The sequence below is a fragment of the Papaver somniferum genome, chromosome 7, assembly GCF_003573695.1.
Source record: "Papaver somniferum cultivar HN1 chromosome 7, ASM357369v1, whole genome shotgun sequence".
Taxonomy (NCBI): Eukaryota; Viridiplantae; Streptophyta; class Magnoliopsida; order Ranunculales; family Papaveraceae; genus Papaver; species Papaver somniferum.
The window spans coordinates 80,430,558-80,458,062 of NC_039364.1; the positions used below are offsets into that span (position 1 = coordinate 80,430,558).

The 27,505-nt window shown below is 37.0% G+C and overlaps 1 protein-coding gene and 2 long non-coding RNA genes across 5 annotated transcripts; all 3 read left to right on the plus strand.

Moving 5' to 3' along the window:
* Positions 1 to 706: 706 nt before the first annotated feature.
* LOC113297439 lies at positions 707 to 1,160 on the plus strand. Its single transcript, XR_003333486.1, has 4 exons — positions 707 to 740; positions 828 to 878; positions 971 to 1,033; positions 1,111 to 1,160. It is a non-coding gene; the product is annotated as an uncharacterized LOC113297439 (long non-coding RNA).
* Positions 1,161 to 1,365: 205 nt separating this feature from the next.
* LOC113297440 lies at positions 1,366 to 2,859 on the plus strand. The gene is made up of 3 exons (XR_003333487.1): positions 1,366 to 1,418; positions 2,628 to 2,709; positions 2,804 to 2,859. It is a non-coding gene; the product is annotated as an uncharacterized LOC113297440 (long non-coding RNA).
* Positions 2,860 to 8,267: 5,408 nt separating this feature from the next.
* LOC113297728 lies at positions 8,268 to 16,883 on the plus strand. 3 transcript variants are annotated; one of them, XM_026546305.1, is made up of 9 exons: positions 8,268 to 11,200; positions 11,308 to 11,409; positions 11,506 to 11,658; positions 12,426 to 12,589; positions 12,659 to 12,806; positions 14,002 to 14,124; positions 14,223 to 14,310; positions 15,355 to 15,839; positions 16,435 to 16,883. In XM_026546305.1, exons 1-8 carry the CDS (start codon positions 8,654 to 8,656, stop codon positions 15,519 to 15,521), a joined length of 3,492 nt encoding a protein of 1,163 aa, XP_026402090.1. In that variant the 5' UTR covers positions 8,268 to 8,653; the 3' UTR covers positions 15,522 to 15,839; positions 16,435 to 16,883. The 3 variants fall into 3 exon arrangements, with proteins under 3 accessions (XP_026402090.1, XP_026402091.1, XP_026402089.1); XM_026546306.1 differs by lacking the exon at positions 16,435 to 16,883 and adding an exon at positions 14,478 to 14,665 and having other exon boundaries at positions 8,268 to 11,203; positions 15,355 to 15,581; XM_026546304.1 differs by having other exon boundaries at positions 8,269 to 11,203.
* Positions 16,884 to 27,505: the final 10,622 nt, after the last annotated feature.

The window sequence follows — 27,505 nt, forward strand, 5'->3', positions numbered from 1 at the left end:
TTGATAACCCAACCTAGGATAGGCATTTCCAAGGGGCCAAACACGACCTTAGGGTTTTGTTTTAAACTGTTGGGTATAATTTTTTCTTTCAGTGTTGCTAGATTCATGGATTCAGTGAGATATGTCCACAGTTGCATCTTTAACACCCCTAATCGCACGAAGAAAGTGATGAAAACTGTTCCCTACAAATGGCAATCCACAGTCCCTGTTACATTTAGGCACAACTACATCTATCAAACCAGCAATCACGGGAAGATTGTACGAAATAGTGTGACCGACCCGAAATTTGGAATACCATCCTCAACTACATCCTCAACTACAGGTGAGTTTGTAACAAAGCTAATTCAGTTAAACAAAGAGAAAATGCAAAAACAAAGATGGGATGCAGCCATGCAAGTAGAAAAGATTCGCGCATCAAAAACAAAAGGAACGAAAACAAGGAAGAATACATCAAAGGTACTTTTTAAAGATTGTATTGTTGATTCTGATCATATCTTACTTTGGTTTAGGCTATTGAAATTTGAAAGTCTGTGGCTGAATTTTCAGGCCAAAAAAAGTGTGGTGCAGCGAACAACAACTAATGGTTTGTTCTTGGACACAAATTATCCATGTTTATCTATATATGGCGAGGTATGCTAATTCATTGGCACACGGTTAGTTCAACAATGATTGATACCTACTTCTTAGTGTCTCACACTTTTTAATTGTTGTAACAGATGGATCGTGACTTAGATTACGCGGTAAGAAAATCCAATAATCATACTTTTAGATGTCTACCATTTTAGCTTTCTGACTGTCATATTAACGGAAACTCTCGATTTCACAAGATTAAACATTTAGCAAGGAATGGTGTTCTGATTGACTTCCATGATATGAAGGTTTGTTCATTCTATGTTTTCTATCAGTTTTATTTTATTTTATTTTATTTTCCATGAAATGTGATCTATTTTCCATGATTTGATGATAAAAGCCGATTGAGGACCGGCTGATTGTGACTGATTTGGGGAAGAAAAAATACGTTGCTACTCCCGAGGTAAACGATATCACATTCTCAAACATTCTTACCAGTCATTTTGTTTTTTATGTACACAAAGTTACAAATTTTTGTAGAAAGACAGGCAAATGGGAGACAGAATTTATCTTAGTTTGCACTATGGGCCTCAATGGAAGCAAAAACATAAGGTACTACTCAGATCGTTCCCATTAATTTTTTTTCTATCAATTGAATTTAATTTGCTAAGACTGCGGCAATGCATTTATTTATGAAATGCACAGAACTAATGAATTGCTTATACTCAGATTGTTGTACGTGCTCCTCATTGGCGACACATGCTCCTCATAAACACTTTTACATTCTCAAGCGTGGTGAAGAAAATGTACCCTAAAAATGGATAAATGGCAGCAAAGACAATTGAGAGGTGTGGATATTGTTTGCAAACCTCTACGCAAAGTATTTTACAATGTTTTACCATTAAGTGTCATCCGTTGGCATAATCACATGCCACCTCAATAAAACTAATTTGCTATTTCCAATTCAGCATAGTGAGACAATGGTACATCATATTTCACTCGCCAAGTGTGGTATATCCTGATGCATGTAATTTTAGTATTTCTTAAATTTGAAATTAAAATATTTGTTATTTTAGTATCCAGTGAAAATTTGAACTAACATCGTTACCAATAGTATACCACAAATTGAAAGGATTTGAATATGACGGAAGCGCAAAGCCCATCGCACCGAAGGAGCATGAGAGGTTAAGTCTAGTGAGAAATCACTGATAATAAGCATCACTACCTAAAATGTATAGGAAGAGTACAATGTTCATGTTTAAAAAAGAAAGGATAGTTTCTTTCTTAATTTTGATGACCCTTTTTACTACCGTCTCTAACAGAATTTACACCATTTTCATGTTTCGAGACTGATTCACATCATGTAGAATATCAACCGAACTAAATGAAACACGACTAAATATAAATGACCGGCGCGCCGAATATCGTAGTGTATGAGTCGGTATTGAATGGATACAAAAGTTAAGGAAAAACTGAAAAAATGAATAACTAATAACTGTGCACACCCACTACCTTGCAGTTTCATGATTTGTATCTTTCCAGTAGTGGGAGCAGTTCAAAACGATGAAGTTTTATTGAGATCATTACTCTATAAATAGACTGATTAGGTGTGCTTAAAACAAAATTATAAAAGTTCATTCTCTGGAAGGTTTAACATGTGAGTACAAGTCATTACATCGACAATTATATTATGCACTCTGTTCGATTTGATTTATTGGATTTAAGATATCCCAGTTTCAAATATGGGAAGAAAGTGAAAAGCGACTAGATTTACCTCAAAGAATTTTTTTTAGGTGATCAAATATTTGGATGAAAGAGACATGAAAAACTTACTATCATCCATCAATTTATTGATCTAATGATGGCCTTTAATTACCCATCTTATAGTTTAACAAATCCCATAACCAGGATGACAAATTAAGAAGTTTTCCATTTTTTCATGATGGGATGCGGATCATCGATCGACTGTCTGATTAGAGCCTATATAAAAAAAGGATTATTAACCTTCATCTTACAACACCTTATACACTAACTACATTTTCTATTATTGAATGCAGGAGACACACGAATCATGAGAATCAAACAAATGATGGAGTTCACATGCTCTATAATGGACATAATTTGACTACCCAAGTTATTGTAAGCATAATTTTGGAAATTATGTTGAGTTGTTTGTTTTATGCTGTTTAATTTTTTTTCTTTAGTTAACATACTTTAATTTTTATGTTATCAGCATCCGTCAGTTGCATATAGGACAGTGATTCTCGAGAGGTTAAAAGATGTGCATAGCGAGACAACAACCGAACAACCACCGCGGTGTGTTGTTGTGGGTCCACCGCAGGCGAGAAATAATCTAACATCGACAACATCATCTCGAAGATCAGCAGCCTAAAGGAGACGACGTGAGATAGAAAACAACACAAAGAGATGAGAGAACAGGAGCATCGTGAGAAAGGAGCACAAATTGAAAGAGAAGCAGATGCAGAACGACAACGAGCACTAAAGGGAAAGGGAAAAGCTATTACTGAGGAGGTGCGCATACATAGTAATTTAATTGATTTTATTGTTAAAATTTGAAAATTTACAAATTTATTTACCAAAACTATAGAATCCTCCATGCAAACGGATGCGCCCGAGTGGTATACAGATTAGAGAAAGCGAGGCTGTACCACATGAGCATGAAGATGCAGATTCATATGAAGAGGTGAATTAACTTGAACGTTAAATAATTTACTCGCGCACATATATAATTATCATTTTTAAGTTCAAAAATAAAAGAATCATAGTGGTTGACAAAATTTACAATGCAGTCGGTTGTATTACGTAAGAGAGTTGGTAGCACATCAGACGCTCAAAACACTGAAATGTAAGGATTTAAAAATTTTGATTGCATAAATTTATTTAGTTTTTGCATAGGGTAAGCTAGATTACCTGATTATCACTATGCAGGCCGTCTATTAATGTTAGAGAAGATGATGGGGTGTCGGATACTTACGAAATTGACGAAGTAGATTACGACACTGACGAAATACATGATCCAAATACTTTTATCAATCGGGTAGCTGTTGTTGCTACCGATGTACGTCATTTTCTGGGACAAATGGATGTCAAATTTCAGCACTGCGGGGCATTGCACTGGATGGCATAAAAACTTACAAATTCATCTTTAATAAACCCAAAATTTGGGTCATGTTGTCTCCAAGGCAAAGTTTGCCTACCGTCACTGCGTGAACCACCGGTAGCCATCAGAGAATTGTTTGACGGAACCGACGCCGAATCAATTTCTTTTCGGAAATATATTCGAGAGTATAATACAACTAATGCGTTTACTAGCCTTGGATGTAAATTAGATACAAGAGCTTTGAAAGGGAGAGGTCCGAGACCTTTCTCAATACATGGGGAGTTGAGACATTTAACCGGAGGTGTTCTACCAGCTCCTGGAGGTGTTCTACCAGCTCCTGGGACTGAGAGGATGGCGGTTTACTCCCAACTGTACATCTATAATCCAGCCTTTTCATTGTTTGTCCGTGTCGAAAGAAATCCTCAGTTAAATATGAATGTCCTACAGAAAATTCAGAATACTATGATCCAATTCAATGTTTTTTATACCAAGTATCGTCAGGCTTATGCAATTTTAGACCAGATGAGTCCGGCCGACCAGAATATCAGAGTTTCACTTCAATATAAAAGTCGACTGATAGTAGGCGTTATAATCTTCCGACAACAGATGAGATTGCGGTTATCGTTCCGAAAATACTTATAAGGAGACTGGGGTGCGAGATATTATATTGCATTTGAGAGAAAACAACGGATTGAAACAAATTTCGGAGTGTCATCCGGCATACTTGCCTTTACATTATGTTTTACTATTTCCTTTTGGTGAGCTGGGATGGTCACCAACAATGAGGCAATGGGATGCAGTCACCAAAACCTATACGAAAACAAAATTATCTCAAATGAGTATTACAGTTACCGCATATTTGAACGTGCAGAAGAATATTCAACCATCTTAAGAGCCGGAAAAATATTTCAAGAGTTCTTAGTTGATGCATGGGCTGCTACAGAGCAAAGTAAGTTGGCATGGCTCAGATTCAACCAACCAACTCTGCGTTCTGACCTCTACATTTGCATTGCTGATATGACAAATGCGGATTTAAATCCGGGTGATAGAGGTAATCCTGTTATTTTACCATCTTCACACACTGGAAGCGGGAGGAATATGTACGAGATATACCAGGATTCGATGGCTATTACACGTTTTCATCACCATCCAGATATTTTTCTTACAATGACTGCAAACCCAAATTGGCCAGAAATAAAAAATGCACTTTTACCCAATCAGAGTGTCACTGATCGTCCTGATTTGGTAGCTCGAGTTTTGAGCTGAAAAGAAAAGCATTGATGAAAGAAATAAAGGAAAAAAAGGTGTTCGGCACGGTGGTCGCCCATGTTACCATCGAGTTTCAAAAACGTGGGCTACCACATATGCATGCTCTTATATTTTTGAAAGATTCGGAAAAAATTCGTACGCAGACATGGTTGATAAATTTGTTTCGGCTGAATTTCCTAATGAGATAAATGACCCAATACTGTTTGATACCGTAAGCAAATGTATGGTTCATGGTCCATGTGGAGAGCGAGATCCATATGCAGCGTGTATGGAAAAAGGAAAATGTACAAAAGGATATCCTAAGAAGTACACCGACACAACAACTTTGGACGAGGGTGGGTATCCGAGTTATCGTCGTCGTCGGGATGGAATAGAAGTAACTGTCAGAAACAACAAAAAGGCGTATAATATAGATGTTGTACCCTATAACCCGCATCTGTCAAGAATGTTCAATTGCCACATCAATGTGGAAATATGTGCAGGAATAAGAGTGTAAAATATATTAACAAATACATTTACAAAGGTGGTGACCGAGCTACGATGGTTTTGGAGAACATGACGAGATTCAACAATATATTGATGCGAGGTACATTGGACCACCTGAGGCTGTATGGCGTTTGATTGAGTACCACTTGCATGAAGAATATCCTGTTGTACAACGGTTGGCAATTCATTTACAGAATAGGCAACGGGTTGTTTATAACACAAGGCAATCAATGACCTCGGTTATACGAACATCACATGAACATATGACGATTTGATGGGTATTTTGAATATTATGCTAAAAATCCAATGCTCCGGCATATACTTATCAACAGTTCCCGCAACACTTTGTATGGTGTAAAAGGTTAAACAGTGGAAAATTAGACAACAAGGATTTGCATTGGAAGAATGTATTTTGTTAGCCCTAACGCTGGAGAGTTGTACTACTTACGTATGTTACTCACAACTGTTAGAGGTGCTAATTCTTTTGAAGACTTGAAGACTTAAGTAATGGAGACGTAGACGAGGTGCACAATACGTTTCAAGATGCATGTATTGCACTTGGGATTTTAGCACATGATGGAGAATCGGAAAAATGTCTTCAAAGCAAGAGTGGTTATGCAAATGGAAATCAGCTGAGGAAACTATTTTGTATTATCCTATCGCAATGTAATCCATCAAGACCGGAGGTTTTGTGGGCGAAATTTGGAATGAATATATGTGATGATCTACCACATAGATTGCTAACAAGGTTTAACATCCAGAATCCAACAGATGAACTGGCAATGGATTACGGATTATACCTGTTGGATCAACTGCTTAAACGATCTGGAAAAAAACTAGAAAAATATGAATCAATGCCGAGACCAAGACATGATTGGGGTCAAATAGTAGGTAACAGATACATTTGGGACCATAGACAACTTCAGTTTGCATTAAGTGATTCGGTGATTCAGTCAGATATTGAGAAATTGAATGTCGCACAACGTTCGGCGTACAATGCGATAGTGGATTCCGTGAATGATCGCAATGGACGAATGTTTTTTTCTGAATGGCAGTGCAGGGACTGGAAAAACTTTTTTGTACAACACAATAGCAAAAAGATGTCGTAAAGATGGAAAAATAGTCTTAACTGTTGCTTCATCTGGTATCGCTTCACTACTTCTTGATGGAGGTAGAACGACACATTCCACTTTTAAGATTCCATTTGAAGTCCAAGACGATAACAGTATTAGTATTAGTAAAGACTCGGATTATGCCCAGCTGCTTAAAGAAGTAAGATTGATCATATGGGATGAAGTTTCAATGCAACATGGATTTTGTGTGGAAGCATTTGATCGCATACTACGAGATATTCGCAGTGATGACAGACACTTTGGAGGTGTAACAGTCGTCTTGGGTGGAGACTTTAGACAGACTTTACCAGTGGTCTCGAATGCAAGTCGAGAACAAACTGTTAGAGCATCTATAAGAGGTTCATTGCTTTGGGATTACATTACTGTCTTGACGTTAAACCAAAATATGTGATTGGATCAGGAACCGGAAAATTTGGAGTTTGCTGACTACTTGCTTGAGGTAATGAAATTTCATTGAATAAAGCTATATTTATCGTAGACATAGCTATTTTAAATCCGATTAATTGCTATGTAGATTGGAACGAACCCTAAAGAGGTTGTTAATCTGCCATCGACAATGGGTAGATGTCAAAACATGCATGAGCTAATATCTTCGGTGTATCCTTTGTTGGTAATGGACGAACCAATATCACCCAAATACTTAACCGAGAGGATCATTTTATCTCCACGTAATGAAGACGTCCATAAGATTAATATGGATGCATTAGAAAGATTACATAGGGAGACTTACACGTATTTTGCTGCTGACAAAATGATTCGGGATGATCATGGAAGGGATTCGGATTTTACAACTGAATTTCTCAACAATTTAAGTCCACCAGGAACACCTCCATTTAAGCTAGACCTCAAAGTTGGATGTCCCATTATGTTGCTGAGAAATCTGGCACCGAAAGAAGGCCTTTGTAATGGTACAAGACTGGTGGTGACGAGGTGCGGACGACACGTGATTGAAGCTAAAATCATAACGGGAGAAAAAGCTGGTGAAGTTGTATTCATCCCTAGAATAACTTTTCAACTTTCAGCTTCAGAGCTAAACATACAAATGGAAAGACGTCAATTTCCCATACGCGTTGCATATGCGATGACTATTAAAAAATCCCAGGGACAATCGGTGAAGTATGTGGGAATTGATTTACGTACTCCATTATTTAGTCATGGTCAGCTATATGTCGCATTGTCCAGGTGTACTGCTGCAAGGAGAATTACTTTATTATTTCCAAATGAATCAAATGTGTCTTTAGATCCGGTAACAAAAAATGTAGTGTATCCTGAAGTATTATTGTAGAATTTGATGCTTCTTTTAATTTTAAAAGAAGTAATGGTACATGTAATTTTTAATATTTCTTTACATTGGATGATTTTATTAGTTTGTTATTTTAGTATTTGGTGAAAAATAAACTCCCAGCATAAAATATTCCCAGGACTTGCACCAATTCGTATTTGGTGAAAATACGACTAAAATTAAAACAACAACACGCCGAAGACGTACGAGAGGTTGAGACCAGGCCTTCGGCCAGGTTGATACCCTAATTTGTCGAATATATCAAAGAATTATCCGCTTTGATTAATAAAAGAGTGACGCCATAAAGCGAGTGGGAGATAAATGTTTTGGTTAAACCAAATAGCGCCACGTGTGACACAACCTGGCAGCTAGCCAGTGCATCTTGCAATCTCAGACGGAACTCCCCTCTCTCTACGTGAAAAAATGGCGGTTTTATTTACTCACTCTTCGCCGCTTTCCTTCTCTCCCTAAAACAACAAAATTGTCGTTCTCTCTCTGCAATTTTCTGATCCTCAATTTCGATCTCTCAAAAGTAATAAATCCCTAAAATCGAATCCTTTTTTAAAAAAATAAAAATTTATATTCGCAAATTTCTAATCCTCAAAAGTAATACTCTATCTAATTCCCACTCTTTTCCCAATCTATCGGAGATAAATGGGAATTTAGGTTTTCTCAGTGAGAAATTTAGGGCTTGATGATTCCTTCTATGGAAGGAGGGTATCAATTGGTTTGGTTTATACAGTTTTTTAGATATTTACATGGAAGAAATTTCTTCTAAACTCCTTCTATCTCATGTGTAATCAAGGATTCGGATTGTCATCATCGTCAACAACAGCAACGACATCCGAGACGCTAATGGATACTCCTTCGAATATAACACCTTCATCACCAGAAGAACAACAGAAACTGAAGATGTTATGTAGTTTTGGTGGAAGTATATTACCAAGACCGCAAGATGGTAAATTAAGATACGTAGGAGGGGAAACAAGAATTGTAAGTTTAAATAGAGATATAAGTTATGAAGAATTATTGTTAAAAATGAAAGATTTCTTCGAATTAGCTAATTTAATCAAGTATCAACAACCAGATGAAGATCTTGATGCTTTAGTATCAGTTGTTAATGATGATGATGTTACTAATATGATGGAGGAATATGATAAACTTGGTTCTGGTGATGGCTTTACTCGTCTGAGGATATTTCTATTCAATTCTACTGCTATTACTGATAATAATCACCATCATCAGTTTAATGATTCTTTATCTGCTTCCTTAGCTCATTTTGAAACAACAGGGTCTACAGTTGATGATAGAGGAGAGACCGAAAGAAGGTACGTTGATGCCTTAAATAGTTTAAATGATAGTCCTGAGCATCATCAGTTTAGAAGACAACAATCACCTGATTCACCACCAGCCCCACCACCACCGCCTCTTGTTGTTGGTAACATTCACGATCAGTATTTTAATCAAGTCAATTTGGATTTTGGAATTCATAGTAACAATAATAATCAGCAGAGGAATTGTGAAGTTAATTCGTTACAATTTAATAACTTAAGACAACTTACGATTCCTCGGCAAGGACAACAACAGCTTGAGACTCCGTGGAGTCCTGGTTATTTTTCTCCAAGGTATCCTGGTTCTCCGTCGTCTAGTCGTTATCGAATGCAATATGGAGAAGTGTTACCAGAACAACAGATGGGTCCTCCACAATATGAACAACACCAATCTCCATTCCTTGAAAATGTTGTGTGGCTTCCGCCAGGAGCTGTACCAGTTGACAAGGGTGGTTTTCCAGGGAATTTGAGCAGTGCCCAAAGTGTTACGGACGGGGGACATAGTAGTATCTGTGATAATTGCAGAGTGACTTTTCAAAGGGGGCAGAATTTGCCTGAATCTGCTCGTTATACTGATTCACGCTGGAAGCAACAACCACATATGGAACCACCACCAAGTATGGGAAATGAATATCATCAGTTTGCCAATCCTTGTGTCCAGTGTACACATAGTAGGGAGGGTTATGTAATTAATTCTGACGGAAGGTTGGATCATGGGGTTTACCCTAGAGAGCACAATGATCCACAGTCTTTCTATAACGATGCTCACAGTCACGAGAGAGGATGGGCAATGCACCACCAAATGAGTAATTGTGGAGACGAACCAAGAGCACATATATCTGGAGCTGGAAGGATGAATGAACACTATCTTGTAGATGGTTCTGGTATGAATCTCCCTCCCTTACATGGTAATAGTGGTGATGGACATCAGATGCCTTCCACTTGTGTCAGCCACGAAGATCCACGGTACATTCGAGTAGGACCAGAATTGGGGAACGAGGGGTTTCATGAACAGTCTCTGAGCGGTGTTAGGCCTCAAATTCATATTCCCACCCCTGAAGATCGTGGGGTCAGGTACGGGAACGTACCTGCTGTTTATGGAGCTGATAATCTTTATCAAGTATCACATGCACCTGCACCAGTTCCAGTGCCGGCACCAGTGCTCGCATCTTCACCAGCACCAGCTTTGTGGATAAAGGTGCGGAACCCGATGCATAGTGTATCATCTTATGAAGCCCTGAATATGTTACCGCAAGGCAATGGCTCGGGATATGTAAGGGGTGTGCAGGAGAGCAGTCCTAGCTTTCATAATGGGTTGGACAGTCCAAACCCTTGGGCTGGGAATCAACAGCAGACATTTGGTTTTGATGGATCTGCAGCCCCACCTGCAGAATTTGTCCATGGCTATGCTTCAAAGTTGAATATGAACACAATTGGTCAAGATAATCTACATCCATTTACTGCTGACCTTGTTTGTCCTGCACCTGATAGGTTGGAGTTAGCTAATCCAGCCGAACCTGTTCTCCAGGTGTATTCTCCTCCAGTTGCAAGTGAAGGGAGAATTCTTTCTGCAACTGTTTCAACGCATAGCCGTTGTCTCCCAAATGTTACTGGTACTTCTGGACCAATATCTCCAGAGGAGAAAAACTCTCCTGAAGGGGGTCCTGGAATGACCTCTTTCGTCGAAAACTTGGATACTCAAAATAACTCTTCTCCTGGCAGAAGTGACGTGAATACGAAAGGAGAGGCAGGTTTGGATTCAAAGGATCTGTTGACTTCTACGCTAGAGAGTGTCGAGAATATGAAACTTGGCGAAACTTATGACTCCAATCCAATTGATCCCAAAGAGCTCTCTATTAAACGTTTGAGTTTTTTACCTGAGTTGATTGCATCAGTGAAAAAGGCTGCATTAGAAGGCGTGGAGGAGGTGAAAGCTAGAGTGGAAGGAGAAGTTGTGGGCGATTTGGATTCTTCAGCGAAGGAAGCGGCTTCTAAAGAACATGAATCTGTTGTGAGATTTTTTTTTTTAATTATTATTATTTTTTTTAATTTAGATTCCTTGCATGTCTGCCATATTATATTTGAGTAACTCTGATTTTCGTGTTTGTTGCATAGAATATGCATGATGTGGAGGTTGACTCTGACAGCGAGCACAAAAACATTTCCAAGATTGAGCCAACAAAGGCCGAGGAAGAAGCCTTGGCTAGAGGGTTACAGGTACTTGTTTTTTCGTCTTATTTTTGTGAATACGACCACTCGAATGTGAATAGATTTTTTGTCCATCATCTCAATATTCCTTTTCTTCGTTTGTAGACGATAAGAAATGATGATCTTGAGGAAATTCGTGAATTGGGTTCTGGAACATATGGTGCTGTTTTTCATGGGAAATGGAAAGGTTCCGATGTAGCTGTCAAACGAATAAAGGCTAGTTGCTTTGCAGGGAGGCCGTCTGAGAGAGAACGTTTGGTTGTTTCTCTATCCTGTTTACTTATCTATCCATTACGTGACTTGTGAATCATTTCCGATTAGCTTTTCCACCTCAAGTGTAGAAGTGTAGTATGGCTCTTTAAGGCGTCCTTATTTGACGTCATTGGTCACTTCTAGATTATAATGTACTGTAAATAAATTTCTGAACTCTGGCTAGTGGTTATGGTACCTCTTGGTTCAAGCACAAGGCATAATCTCTTGATTACATAGGGTTCTTCTAAGTCATACGTACTCAAAAGTATGAGACAATTGAAGTTGTACTGGTCAACTTGGCCGATCAGCTTGTTTATGTTCCCATGCACCTTTTGTCAAGGGTATTCTCAATGGGAGCCATCTTTTGGCAGGGTCAACTCTTTTCAATCTGGGTAATCTAATTTTGTGTCTTGGGAACTAGGCGAGTTTGCATACCTTGCACGTGCCACAGTTAGAACTGTACCATGGTGACCATGTAATATGCTTTAGTTCATTTCTGTCTTTAAGGTGCTATTAATTCTTCGTGCTTCGTTTCTGTATGAGCCCCTGATTGATAGTATACATTTTTGGAAACAGTAGTTGTTTTTAGTGTCAATGCGCAAACCTTTTCCTATTTATTCATTGTCTTCTATATCGTCTTCTATATCTTCGTTTTAAATCTATTTCATGTACTCTAATGAATTTAGTAAAATGTTAAAACTTATGGATTGCAGGAATTTGTAGAGTAATCTATCATGGATATTAAATGTCACAAAACTTATTTTGTTTAATAGATTGCTGATTTCTGGAAGGAGGCCTTGATTCTCAGTTCATTGCATCATCCGAACGTTGTTTCGTTTTATGGTATAGTTCGTGACGGTCCCGACGGATCTCTAGCTACTGTAACTGAGTTCATGATTAATGGATCTTTGAAACAATTTATACAGAAGAAAGACAGGTATCTTACTCTCTTGATTAACAATGGATTTCGAATGCCTAGTTCTGACCTTTCATTGCTACCATGCAGAACTATTGATCGTCGCAAGAGGCTCATTATAGCTATGGATGCCGCGTTTGGGATGGAGTACTTGCATGCAAAGAACATTGTTCATTTTGATTTGAAGTGTGAGAATCTTCTAGTCAATATGAGAGATCCTCATAGACCAGTTTGCAAGGTATGATTGTGAAATATGTTTCTATTGTTTCCTATGAGATTGAAGTACACGTGTTTAGAACTTCAGCTATTATGTAGGTTTATCATTTACGGTAGTTAAATTTATCTTCTGTTTTTTGATTTATACTTGAAAAACTTGAAGATTAATCTCTGTAACTACGGGGTAAAGATGTAGACACATGTCAGGCCATCAGTAGGCAGGTTGGTAATACTACTGATACTTTATTACAAGATATATGAGTCTTCATAAGCCACATTCGGTAAGTTTGGTCTGCGTTTCTCGCTCAGTATTGTTAAGGGAAGGAGCTTCAAACTAGAAAGGAATGTGATCCCTCATGTGGTAGGTATGACAAGGATTTAATACCCAAAATTTCCAGGAAAAAAGGAAATTTTGTATGGCCTGGGTTTCTTATATGTAAGAGTTTTCTTATATTTAAGAGTCTGTTCAAACTTCAAGCCTTTAAGAGTTAAACCTGAGCGCAACTAAGCCATCCATTAAATTATCTTCCGAACTGGTTAAGCTGAATTCCCTCCTCTTTAAGTAATCATACTTTCTTGGTCTTGCCCCTTACTCTTCTTACTGCCGTGTGTTTGAGCCTTCATAGATTTCTGGTATTCTCAATACACTCTACTCACTTCGTCCAAGTTATATAGGCTCCTCTTTAAGTAATCATACTTTCTTGGTCTTGCCCCTTACTCTTCTTACTGCCGTGTGTTTGAGCCTTCATAGATTTCTGGTGTTCTCAATACACTCTACTCACTTCGTCCAAGTTATATAGGCGGAGAAGTGATTTTTGCTTGTCCAACTAGATAGGCGGAGTTCATATTTCTAGGTTATTTTTGACATATATGCCCTTATTAATGTTGCATGAATATCACCACAATCAACTTGATGTTTCTGGTATTAGGAATATAACAAGGGGTAAAACAAGAAACGAGATGAGTTTCTTTAAAATCTAGATTTTTTCTTAATCTAAGATATTTGGGTTCTCCGCCTATATAACTTGGACGGGGGGAGTATTATGTAGCCACGCGTTGTGGCGTGTATCTATTATTTCATCTTGAAATTTTGGTTACAAGCTTGCCTGCGTCGTAGCCTTAAAATTTTAAACACTTGTTCATGTATACTTAACAGAATCACTCTCAGCAGGCATAGAGCTTTTCCTTCTATGAACTCTAAATATTCTTTCTTTCAGATTGGTGATTTGGGCTTATCAAAAGTAAAGCAACAAACATTGGTGTCAGGAGGTGTTCGGGGAACGCTTCCATGGATGGCACCTGAACTTCTTAGTGGGAAAAGCAACATGGTAACTGAGAAGGTATGGAATGTATCAATGTGTTGTTTTGTTCTTTCTCTGATTCTATCTTTGCCTTTCTAGTCTCTTTTACATTTTATGTCATTTTGTTCTGCTTGTAGATTGATGTGTACTCATTTGGAATCGTCATGTGGGAATTACTTACGGGCGAGGAACCATATGCGGATATGCATTGTGCTTCTCTGATTGGTAGGCACAGCTGTTTAAGCTCTTCATTCGTGTTTTTATCAGAAATGAAAAAGTTCCCGTTCATTAGGGATTTAGTTATATCCTAAAACTTTCATTTCTAACTGGAGAAAAAAATATACATGTTATGGGATTGTGGAGGTGATTTTTCTTTAATTGCTTCTGTGCAGTTCATACATGCGCGTAGATTTAGTTACCTTCAATCATCAAATATTGTGTCTTTGGATTTAAGTCTGATCGCGTAGTAATCTATCCATCGTTAGCGTGCCTTGGAACTTGCAGCCAGAAATCTAATTTAGCTGAAAGTTTTGTTTGAAAAGTTCCAAGTGTTAAAGGCGCTCAGGCGGTTGTTTGTTTGGTATCTCAAATTTAGTACTCCAGTTTTAAATTTTAAATTCACTTATGTTATTATCCTTGTTTGTTATTCTAGATTAGGATGGTCAGGGGGTTTAAGGATATTCTCCCACCACATACTTAATTCTTGGATTAATTCATTATGTCCTGAACTGTTCTAGCCCCATAAAATGATCGTTGCAAACAGATGATACACACAGAGTGCCCATAAATACCCAACCTGATACGTTTAGAGTATTTAGAATGTCGTAATTCTTTTACAATGATTAGTGATGTTACTGGTGATCCTCCTCACTTATTATTCTCGGCGTATTAAATCATGCAGAAGCTTCATTATTCTTGGCGTATTAAATCACAAAGTGGTGTAACATAAAAGTGTCGGGTTAGATGGTTAGTCACGTGGAGTGAGGATCTACTTACTCATCAATGAATAAGCAGGCTGAGACATGACTGTATTTTTGCGAACCCAGGATTTGGAAATAAACAGACCACAGATATTGGTTCTAATTGTAGTGTAATGTGTTGCCAGTCCATATTTGAGCGACTATCTGATTAACTTGGATATTAACGTGACTGCACTTAATTGTTTGATTAGTATTTCAACCAGATAAATGCAGCTTATTATATGTCCTATTATGTATGGTTACAGTTACAAGATTGGTTTGTTTTTGTTTCTTTTTGCTTGTTTTGCAGGGGGGATTGTTCATAATTCGTTGCGTCCTGAGATTCCATCATGGTGTGATCCTGAGTGGAAAGCTTTGATGGAAACTTGTTGGGCTTCTGAACCGGGGGAGAGGCCATCTTTCTCTGAGATTTCTCAGAGGCTGAGGAAAATGTCCGCTGCAATCAACGTGAAGTGATTCATATCCCGAATCACTGAAATCTTTGGTACATGCCATGTATATCTACCTGATTGATGACGAAAAAGGAAAAACAATGTATATAGGTCCGCGCAGTGTCAAGGTCACTTACTATTTTAAGAAGTACACAGGCTTATAGTTACAATATATTATGTCTGCAGCTAAGTGTAGTAGTGTACTGCTAAGTGATCCTTTGTACCACAGCTATACGAGGTGTATTTTCTCTTGCTAGATTTTTCCATAAATTATCCAACCGAGATTGGAATAGACAGTAGACAACTATACACAGAGGAGAGCTCCGAATGCTTATAATAGAATGTGAGTGATCCTGTCTCTTACAGTTTATTTGTTTCCTGTATTATTTGGATTCATGTCATATTTATGAACACCACATGCCTTTGGAAACGCTGATTGGGATATTCAATCGTGCGTTGTTGTTGATGATTCTCTCATCATGTAAAACATCGACACAATAAGACCCAGATCATACTGTACCTGTATGAAGGCTGAAAATTTTGATCCTATAGTGGTATATCGAACTACAAGGAGCTGCTTGATTTAATAGATTTATAACTTGTCTGCTGGAACTTAGTCGTAGATCTTAAAGTAAAAAAGTAGGCAATGAGATTTTAACTGATCTGATCTGATGCCTGAATTTGATAGCTGATGCTGAGCTAAGTTAATTATTTTAAGATTCGAATTCTAGTTACAAGCACCTGAAAATCTTTAAAACTGTTTTACAACTACCTTAGCACAACTGGTCTACAAAGTGAAGCCACTAGATCATAATAGTTCCCCTATGGCCATGTATATCATCATATCAAAATTCAAGGTTTTAACGAGTATTTGATCTTTGGTTTATAGATTTTTCCTCTTAATCTAAGTGTTGTATATTCAATTTTTTCTTGAGCAGGTTCCTACTGTTTCTGTTGCGAATGGAGCAGTTGTATAAAACTTTTAGATGCTGGTGATTTCTATCTACCGATTGGCGCTGTAGAATTACTGGTATGCAAGGTGTAATTACAAACTTGTGGTTACAGTGTTTTGAAGTTCTATTTTAAATTGCAATAATGCATTAGGTTATGCATTTAGGGTACTCTGCTTAGAACTCGGAACCCCAAATTTTGTTATGATTTCCTTTCTTTTTTTTGGTCTTCTGGTATATGTTTATGAAACATATACACAACGGAGGACAACTTATTTTCCATGTTGCGACTCATTATTTTTCAGGCAGATGTATAAAAGAGGAATAAAAACGCTAAAAAACAGAAGAAAAATACTACTATTATTTTGTAAGTAATCGCAACTTTCCTCGGAGGTCCTGCCGCTGCAGGGACGCCTTCTGTGTGGTCTAGCTTTTTATCCCTCCTTTTACCATGGATTCTCTTAGGATTGTGTGGTTCAATTATCCATCCCTTCACAAGTGGCATAGGCCAGCCAAGAGGGACTGTATGGGTTCTTCCACTCAGGCCGGGATGATACAAGGACCTGTATTTCTGAATTTAACTTTTAGCGTTCACTTTATGTGTTCCATACCTAGACGTATCAGTAGCGGCTTGTGTTGCAAGTTTTTAGGAGTTGGGTTAGCTTGCAAAATTAATTTCTTGTTTTGTGCAACCTCTTTGAAAATGACTGAAATATACAGAATACAAGAAAACAATAGCGCACAGTTAACATGTTGGATTTCCTGAGCCAGACATCCGTTTATGAAGTTGGTGTAGTTGGGTTCAGAAATCCAGCATGGCATTACTTTTGATTTATGCCCTTTTATGTTTCTTAAGCCAACAGAGTAACGCTAGGATGTTAGGTGAAATGCTGAGTATTGGGGATTGTGGATGAGCATTTCTTCAGGTGTCTTTTCATATTTGTATAATCTCAGCTGGTGTACTGTCTTTTCATGTCATGTCTAAATAGGATCAATAGTTTACCGAGTGGAAGCTAGGAAATACTGGCCTTCCATTGAGGTGGGTACATAGTGGGGATTCTTCTATGTTATTCTGTTTATCTTACTATTTTGATACGTGAAGTTCTAATAGATGCCTCTGTTAATTTTTGTTTGTTGGTTCCTTTGATTAGTAAATTTTAAATTAATTAGAAGGGAAAATTACATTAGGAGGATTTTGTTGAATGTTCCCATGAAGGTTTCCAAGCCCTATTCAAATAGTCCCAAGGCTAAGTCCTATGTAGTAATCCATGTCAGCTAGGGCAACCTTCTAAGTGATCAGCGTTGTTTGGTTCAGCGTTTTAAATTTCAGCCGTTAGATCAGAAAATTAATCTGTCAGCGTTGAACCATTCAGCGTAAAGGTCACTTTTTGAGCGCTTTAAATTTCAGCCGTTAGTTCAGAAAATTAATCTGTCAGCGTTGAGCCATTCAGCGTAAAGGTCACTTTTTGAGCGTTGAATGGTTCATCGCTTCAATTTCGCTGCTAGTTCAACTGTGAGAGAGAAATAGTGTTTACAAATAGGCCACATTTTTTTTGAACAACAACACTTTTCTGCTAATCTAGCAGCTCAATCTAGCTCATAGGACAGCTCAATCTAGCCCATAGGACCCGGCTTAAATAAAGTTACCAAGGCCTACTCAGATGGTCCTAAATAAAACTAGGAGGGTTAGATTTGATGGTCCTAAATAAAACTAGGAGGGTTAGATTTGAGTTTACTCTTGCATTGGATTCGTGATAGATGTAATAGCCGCCAGATTTAAGGAGTTTTGAGGAGCTGCCAGATTTGCTGTGTTGGTTCACATTTAAAATTAGAAATGATCTTTTGGGCACTCTTTATTGTTGCGGGGTTCATTTTCTCCATTTTACTAGTTCATTTAGAAGTAATTTGGAGCACTTTATGTTTTTCCCTAATGGCTAAAGTACCCTTTCTAAATTAAGGGTAAACTAATTAGTAATTAATGTTAGATTAATGGAACGTTTGGATATAAATTTGCTTCTGACTTCTGCTTCTCCATAAGTATAAGTCGAAAAGCAACTTCTGAGTGTTCATCCAAACACCCTGTAAATTAGCGTCAATGGAGTTTTTGCTTTGTTTGCCTATCGGATTTCCAGAACGTGTAGTTGAACTTATATCATGGAGTATACAGAGTAATGTTTGGCTTTGGTAGAGTCCGCCATTTTTGTAGCCGAACTTTCAGTTTAGAATTAACGGGAAATGTGGAGTATTAAGTTTGGCTATCTGTTTTAGCCGAACTCTTCGTAAGTCTATGTTCAACGGTAAAATTTTCTACCTTGCCGAACTTTGACACTAATAAACAATCTGAAGTACCATAGAGATGTCCGGTAGGGTAACCAATTTTGCAGGTAGCCGAACCCGATACGGTTTTACCAGATTTTGTTGTTGCCGGAGGTTCGGCAAGATTATAAACATTCCCAGGTAAACAAACCTAGTCTTTTTTTTTGATGGTAACAACAAAAATGGGAAGGTTGCTGACTCGAAATTAAACTGTGGATGGTATCAAGTTGAGCTTAACGATTTTATCTTCTTGCTAAGCTACATAATCATCATCTATAAAAAAAGGCCATAATCAAAATGGGAAGGTTGCTGACTCAAAATTAAACTGTGGATGGTATCAAGTTGAGCTTAACGATTTCATCCATCTACATAACGATTCCACAAAAAAGGCCACATCAGTTGCATTCTGAAGCATACAATTGATATGTGTCTCCATTTACAACAATAAGAAGCCCATACCAGCGATGATGATAATAATACCGACAATAAAGTTATTAAAATCCAAGTTGCTAATGAAGTAAACTTAAAATAGTTCATAATATTGTCTAAACATATAGGTTCATCACTTAATCATACCGTCAATAAAGTTATTAAAATCCAAGTTGCTAATGAAGTAAACTTAAAATAGTTCATAATATTGTCTAAACATATAGGTTCATCACTTACTGCATAATATGGTCTAAAATAACTTCAGACCCAACAACAACGAAAGACATCATATTAGATTTTAAACTGGAAGTATAGGTTCGTCACTTAGTACATATTACCGTCTAAAATAATTTGAAACATGCACCCAATAACAACGAAAGAAATGAGACATTAAAAAGGGTTAATCTCATCGATGTAATCATCTTCAGTTTTGGCATCATCGAGTTATTTCATTCCTATTTTACAACATCATTAACTTCTCCCTTATTCTTTTCATCAACTTCTTCCGCCTCTACTGCAGTTACAGCCTCATCAATTCCTCCCTTCTTGTTCTCATTAACTTCTTCTTCTAACTCCTCAGGTGGATCTATATAGTTCTCATTTTCATTGAATAAGAAGTAGCATTTTTCTTTCTCTTATAGTCTTCCTCCTCCCATGATTCAATTAGTTGAGGGAATTTTGATCACTATTCAAAGGATGGTCATCACTGATCAACCAGCATACAAATTCCGGATCATTCGCCATCTTATCAAGAATTTTTTATGCACTTACCTCTCTAGTTACTTTCCAAAGATATTTGGAAGAAGAAGTAGCATTTTTCTTTCGCTTCATATTCTGTCGGAGATAAATAAAAATGTGAAGTATGAGAGACAAAGAAATGCACGGTTAGGAGAACAAATTTGTAGTTAGCCGAACCACAAATATTGTTTACAACTTATAGATTTGGTTAGGATAACACAATTTATAGGTCGTCGAACGTTAAAATTTTGTTACAACCTATGGTTCGGCTAGGCGAATAAATTTATAAGTCGTTGAACCATGAAATATTGTTTATAACTTAGACTTCGGTTAGGAAGTATGATCAATTGACTTAACCGACAACGTATAATGCTAATCATATACAAGGTTGGTTGGGAGAAATTTTATTTTGCGCACTGAACTGTTCTTCGTGTGTTCTTTAAAAGGTGGTGTTCGGTTACCTAGACTAGGTTTTTTCACAAATTTCCTAGCCGAACATAGGTCTGAAACTTCATTTTGAAGCCATATTTTGAAGATTACTGCTCGATTTACCAATTTGAAATGTATATCAGTAAATACCTTATAATATAGATCTTGGAAGAATCGGGTTCTGGATCTCACGTTAAAGATCCAATTACGACTTCAACTTGTTGTGTTCGGTAGAAGTGAAGAAGAAAATGAAATTTCGGCTGGGAAATTTTGGGATTTTTTTTGAGTCCAGTTTGATGTTTGATTAGGTTAAGTTAGATTTTTGGTTATAAAGGGAAAGTTTTTGAGTTTAATTTGATAGAGTTAAGTTAAATTAGGCTGTTAAAATTATTTTGGATTTTACATCTCAAATTGAATAAGACGTTTTTCAATTTGATGTTAAGTCTGGTTTCTTAACGGTTCTTTGGATTTAGATGTTTATGTCGAAGAACCCCAGGGTTTTTTTTGTTGTAGGAAAGAAAGAAAAAGTATACATCTTGGACTCACTAAAGATGATGTGGTTATACCGATCCTGACTTTTTAATTTGACTCATCTTTTTTGGTGTACATGACATTTTGTTTATTTTTTATTGTCTTTTATTCGTCGGGGCTTAGAGCACAAACAATCCAATTCCTCATGGCTAAAATTTTCTGAATAATACTAGGGTCCCGCAAAATCACTTAGAGAAACATATAAATTGGAAGATAAAACACAAAATGGGATGATAATGAAAGTTTATGAGGAATGCATGTACAACTCCCCTTTTTACAATTCAGTGACTATCATGTTATTTTTAAAATCTGAGTTCATGCATTCAAATATGAATACACCACTTACATGATACGTAAATTGTTATAGCCAAGAGATTCGTTTTCATGTTATTTTATAATCTCATGGAGAACTTTAAAAATTTGTTAAGCTCCATAATTCAACAACATATTCTTTTTTTCTTTTTTTTTGATGAATCAAATAATTTTATTAATAAGAAAGACCAAAGTGTTTTACAAAAATGAAAAAACACCAACACAAAAGCAAAGACACAAAAGAGAACTACAGACTAAGAAACAACAAATCCCAATGATTTCTTGTAGTAGTAGGGTCACCAACTACTGAGGATCTCCCCCTAATCTTAGATAGGTCGTTTGGGGGTTCGTCGCGGTTCATTGTTGTGCTTACACACTAGGCTACCCTTCTCCAAAAGCTCCGCGGGACCACCTACCACTAGTGTCATATCCGGCCGGAGGGATTTATTGCAGGCTCCCGGCCCTACGAATGTCAGATGCAAAGCCTCGCACCTCATTAAGATCATATTGGCATACTCTCCCAAAAAAGAAAGAGCAGACCCCATTGAAAACGGGAGTGAGGTACAACAAGGCCACTTCTGTGCACCGTCCTTCTCACATAGCCGTACTTGGACGTTAGCGCTCATACAGCTCCCAGCCGGCAAGCTAACGAGACCTATACAAAGAATGGAAATCAACAACTCGGCACATCACCAACCGGGACCAACAAAACTCTTTTTTTATTCCACATGCTAAACCCAAAATATGCCACGTGCACTTATGGCATTTCAATATGCTTTAAGAAATAAGGTATTCCAATATGTATTACTTTTTCACCAGCATTCAGTTAAACACCTCTCTCGGCCAGCAAATCAGCTGATAAATTAATCTCCCGAAAGCAGTGACAAAAAATAACCTCAACTAATTTCTGACTAACATTTATCCATCTTATCTTGATACACCAAGACACCATTCATCTACTGAAATCACCTATTACTGTTTTGGAATCACACTGAATTATTACTTTTCAGACTCTCAAAACAACTGCGCATTCCATAGCACACAATACAACAAAAACTTTAGCAATATAGTTAGTGGCAATGCCTATGACACCAGACATTGTACCCAAAGTAGTTAATATCGTGTATCGGTATCGTATCGGTCAGTTCTGATATACATCTACAAAAGATAATATCGTTTTTTGTCGGTGATACATCTTTAAGACTAGGATTTTAAATATTTATAAATGTTTCAATCTAAAACATTTGGTGCCATATGAGCATTAATTCTCAAGATCAGTAATTCATCCTTAATTTTCACTATCGTCTCAGCTAATTTCAAATATTCAAATCTAAATAATTAGGATGAAGGGTTCTATTTACAAGTTTTGAGATCCAAATAATTTATTCTACCAAATTACCCTTACTGATATTATCAGTGTATCGGTGAACCTGATATATCGGTCTGTACAGGCCGATATGAGCGTGTTTATCGTTGAATCCTTGTATCATTGATATTTTGGATATCGTAAAGGTTTTTGTTTCGATATATGATAAAAAACTATAATATAGGCCGATATTGACTACCTTGGTTGTACCAACCACCTGACATAGATGATCTCTTACCATAATGCCAAGACCAGGATTTTCAGGGTTACAAAATGATGCTCCATAAAAAAAAGGATAATACGGTGGATTCCAAAAGTATTCCTTGATACAACTGTGTTTTATATATTTGTTTCCTAGTCTGAAAAATGATATTATCTGATGGTCATAATTCTGACCCCATTTTGTGCATTTTAATCTATGACCCCCTTCATACACTGTTTGACCGATTCTAGCTTTAAACTTATGAGAATTAGGTGCAACATCTTCAAACAGTCTTCTATGTTGCTGGAACCATAATTGCACAGTATGAGAGTTTTAGAACTACTTCCAATGTCTGGATACAACACAATATACGTACCCAGTATGCGAACTGTGAACTACTAGTTCAGGTCCGGAACTCTTGTTTGCGAACTGTGTTTGCAAATGAGTTTATCCGTGATGGTTCCATAACTGTAGTTTGCGAACGGTAAAACTAGACAAGGTCGGGAACAGTAGTTTGCGAACTCAGTGGTTAGGTTCTAAAATCGCTAAGTATGACAACTTGTTCACATACTTTGTATGTTAACTATTGTCTACACTCACGAACTATGTTTGCGAACTGAAGTCCCTGATTCTTAATGATTTAAGGTATGCGAACTCAGTTTGCAAACCGTGGCATTATGTTCATGAATTGGTTTTTGTATAAGTACTTTGTACACTTACAAACCAAGCGGATATGTTTCAAATGCTTCATGAATATTTCTATAAGATAGTGAACATTTGAACAACTCTCTTAAAACACATTTAGATACATTTTATTATCAAATTGAGTCTAGAAGTGTTAGATGAATATAGCTAAGCTAAAAGTGTTCATATGGCTAACTTCGGTTAATTGTTATTGATCCAACTTGTTATACACGTTTAGGTACGGTTCATCCATATCTAAATATAGGTATATCTCATTTGTGTATATCAAGCTAAACCATCTAACGGTGGAGATTGATTGCTTATTTTCTAAGCAAACTTAGCTTGAATCTTAAACTAGGAGTTCATCTAATGGTGAATATTAATTTCTTTGTTACTAAGCTATCTTAGCTTTGATTGTAAGAAACCCTAATTTGAAAGATTATATAAGGAGAAGCTCTAGCATCTGGGAAACCTAATCCCGATACTTTCATGTGTCCTAGTTGAAAACTAGAGTCGATTCTCTCTTAACCTAGGTTTCCAGTTCTTCTGAAAACCATTACTAGGTTTAACGACTTAAAGACTTCGCTTGGGATTCATGAAGCCAGGTCCAACTTTTTTCTTTGTAGTTGCATATCCTGATCTTACTTTTTCTATCATATTGAGTTTATTCTTCTCTAAGATTTTCTCGAGATTTATATCCTATAGATAAGATATAAAAAGTAATCACAACAGTTTCTTAGTCTCAGACTCTTGTGATTCTGCAATAACTTCTTCTGTTAATCGGTTAGGTAATTGTGAGGTGACTAATATTCTAGGATGCTCTTCGGGAGTATAAGACCGGATTATTAGTTGAGTTTCCTGTTCACCTTGATCTTTATCTTAAGATGGAAAAAAAATAGAATAGACTTATCAGTGGGAGACAAATTTGTTTATAAGTCTTTGACTTTGGGTCGTAGCAACTTCTAGGCTGTAAAGGACGTCAACTAGGGGAATCAAGTGCGCAGAGTCTTGCGAGATTCAAGAGGCGTAAGGAACGCGACTGTACCTTAATCGGTGTGAGACTTGGTTAGGATTAACTTGTAGTAGGCTAGAGTCAGTAGCGGCTTAATACAGTGTGGTGTTCAAGTCTGGACTAGGTCCCATGGTTTTTCTGCATTTGCGGTTTCCTCGTTAACAAAATTTCTGGTGTTTGTGTCATTTCTTTTCCGCATTATATTTTCTTTATATAATTGAAATATCATAGGATGTGCGTTGTTCAATCACAGTTGATGAATCCGACCTTGTTTGTTGGATAAAACTTGATTGGTTCTCATACATTGGTCCTTGGTACCATCTGAGTTATTCTCATAACAATCAGGTTCATTGATTCATATTTGTTTGATTTGCTGATTGTATTGAGAAAGAGATAAAGCTCTTTGATATCTTTCTTGATTGAGTTTCATTAAGTTGATACCCTCGGAATTATATTGGAGTTTAGTCCATACTGATTGCCGAACGAAAAAGTTGGGTGTGGTTGTTGTATCCCCGCGTTTTTACTTAGAATCATTCAATCTTTTAGAAGAAGAAGAGTTAACTTTGCGTACCACATGATTGGAATTTTGAACAAGCTTAATCATATTTTCCAAATGACTAGCCCTCCATTGCAGTTTGTTGACATACCTTAGTTTGTGTTTGTACTTGAAACATTTTGTGAGTCTGTGACCCTCAATGGTACAATAAGGACATGTCAGTTTGGAGATTGATTCAGTAACGGCGTTATCTAAACATAAGGTACCTGAAATATTAAAAAAAAATTCATTAGTATACAAAAAATCCATAACATCCTCCAACAGTTTCGATGAAGAGTCATCAATTGAATTATAAAGATTGATATGAGTATTGCTACATTCATCAAAATTTATAATTTCTCTCAAGAGTGCTACACTTGCTCCAACATCCTCTTTGGAATCATAATGATCAGATGTTTCATCAAGCGTTGCAGCAAGAGTCTTATTGCCAGTGTATTTCTTACGATTCAGACACTCATTAGCAAAGTAACCGAACCATTTACACTTGAAGCACTGTAGCATATCCTCATCATCAGTATCGTTAGAATCTTTATTTTTGACAGAAATACGATTATGTGGCCTAGATGACGTAGGAGGTTTCTCTCTGGTGAACTATTTATTTCTCATCCTAAGAAGTTCACTAAACTGTCTTGTGATCAATGAAACTAAGTTATCAATATCTTCATCTGAAAAATCAGCATCAACAAGATTGTTCACAGAGTTATAAACACTTTCACTTGTAAGAGTTTCAGTGTTTTTCAGTGCCTTGAACGCAATATCCTTTCCGTCTTTGGATTTATGATCAAAGATCTTTAACTTTCCAACTAGAGTATTTCTGGAAATAGTTTGAAGGTTATTTCCTTCCATGATGGCATGTTTCTGAGACTCATATCTTGCTGGTAAAGATCGAAGAATTTTCTTGCTGGAAAAACATGCATTAATGATTCCAAAAACTTTTTGATTAAACTCATCAAACGATTCTTCATAAGACATATGAAGATTTTCCCAGTCAGAATTTAGGTTTTGAAGCCTAGATTCTTTCTCTGAGATATCTCCTTCGAATACGGTTTCTAAGATATCCCAAGCATCTTTAGACCTAGTGCATGAAGTCACATGGTGCTGAAGATTTGGGCTTATGGCGTGGATAACATCGTTTAACCCGTCAGAATTATGATTTACAACACTTATCTCGGTATCACTATATTCTCCTAATGGATTTGCAACAATGGTTCCGTCTCTAACAACTGTCGGTGCATCGTATCCAATAACTACAAGTTTCCATGTATCAAAGTCACGGGCTTGTAAAAAGAAACACATAGCAAATTTCTACTATAAGCAATTCGAGCCATCAAATGCTGGCGATACATTTATCGAGATCACACTGTTGTCCATATAGTCAGATTGCATCAAACAAAGACTTATTAGGTCTTAAACGTGTTTTCCTGCTCTGATACCAATTGAAAACGTGGGGGTACACCACCAATTTTTTTTAGGCAGCTTGTATAGACAAACTTAAATATAATTCCGAGAGTTCAACTTAATGAATCTCAATCGAGGAATAATATTCAGAGTTATATCTCTTTTTCTCATAATCAGAAAGTTAACAGAACTAAATCCGTGAACCTGATTTACGTGTGAGAGTTCTTGGACGATCTCAAAAATCAATATCCAAGAATCATTCAAGTCGTATCGTATCCAATAAACAAGGATGGATGTATCTACTTTGATTGATTTATGTACAACCTGTGATATTTCAATTATAAAGATAAACAATATAATACGGGAAAAGAAATAACACAGACACCAAAAATTTTGTTAACGGGGAAACCGCAAAAGCAGAAAACCCCCGGACCTAGTCTAGATCGAACACCAAACTATATTAAGCCACTACAGATACTAGCCTACTACCAATTAACTTCCAACTGGAATGTAGTTGAGACCGAAAAAAACCATCACAGTAATTCAGTTGCAGTCGCGCTCCTTGCGCCTCTTGAATCCCAGCAGGACTTCCCGCAATTTATTCCCTTAGCTGACGTCCTTTACAGCCTAAGAGTTGCTTCAACTCAATTGAATACTTTAAAGCTTATCTGCCTCCCACAAATAATCCTATATGTGTGATTTCCTTTTTGATCGTAGATCAAGGAGACACTGGATATCGATTGCAATAGACAAAGTCTAGCTAACCTCATAATCCGGACTTATGCTTCCCGAAGATCAGTCTAGATTATTATTCACCTCAGAAGTATTAAACTTGTGGAATCAACAAAGTCTGAGACGAAGAGAACTTTGTGATTTCTATCTATCTTGATTGATGGATCAAGCTCAACAATCAAACAAGATCAGGATATTCGAACTATCAAGATAAACGATAGCTGGACTTGGCTTCGCGAATCCCTTTGAAGTCTTTTTAGTCTCTAAACCCTAAAAGGGTTTTAGGAAGAAGACGACTCTAGTTTACAACTAGGACACACAAAAGTAGCGTCGGGATTAAAAAATCCCAGTTGC

Coding starts and splice junctions, on each gene's coding strand:
- LOC113297728 (XM_026546304.1), top strand. CDS start 8,654: ATGTGTAATCAAGGATTCGGATTGTCATCATCGTCAACAACAGCAACG. Junction 11,410..11,505: donor CCTTGGCTAGAGGGTTACAG/GTACTTGTTTTT, acceptor CTTCGTTTGTAG/ACGATAAGAAATGATGATCT. Junction 14,311..15,354: donor GCATTGTGCTTCTCTGATTG/GTAGGCACAGCT, acceptor CTTGTTTTGCAG/GGGGGATTGTTCATAATTCG.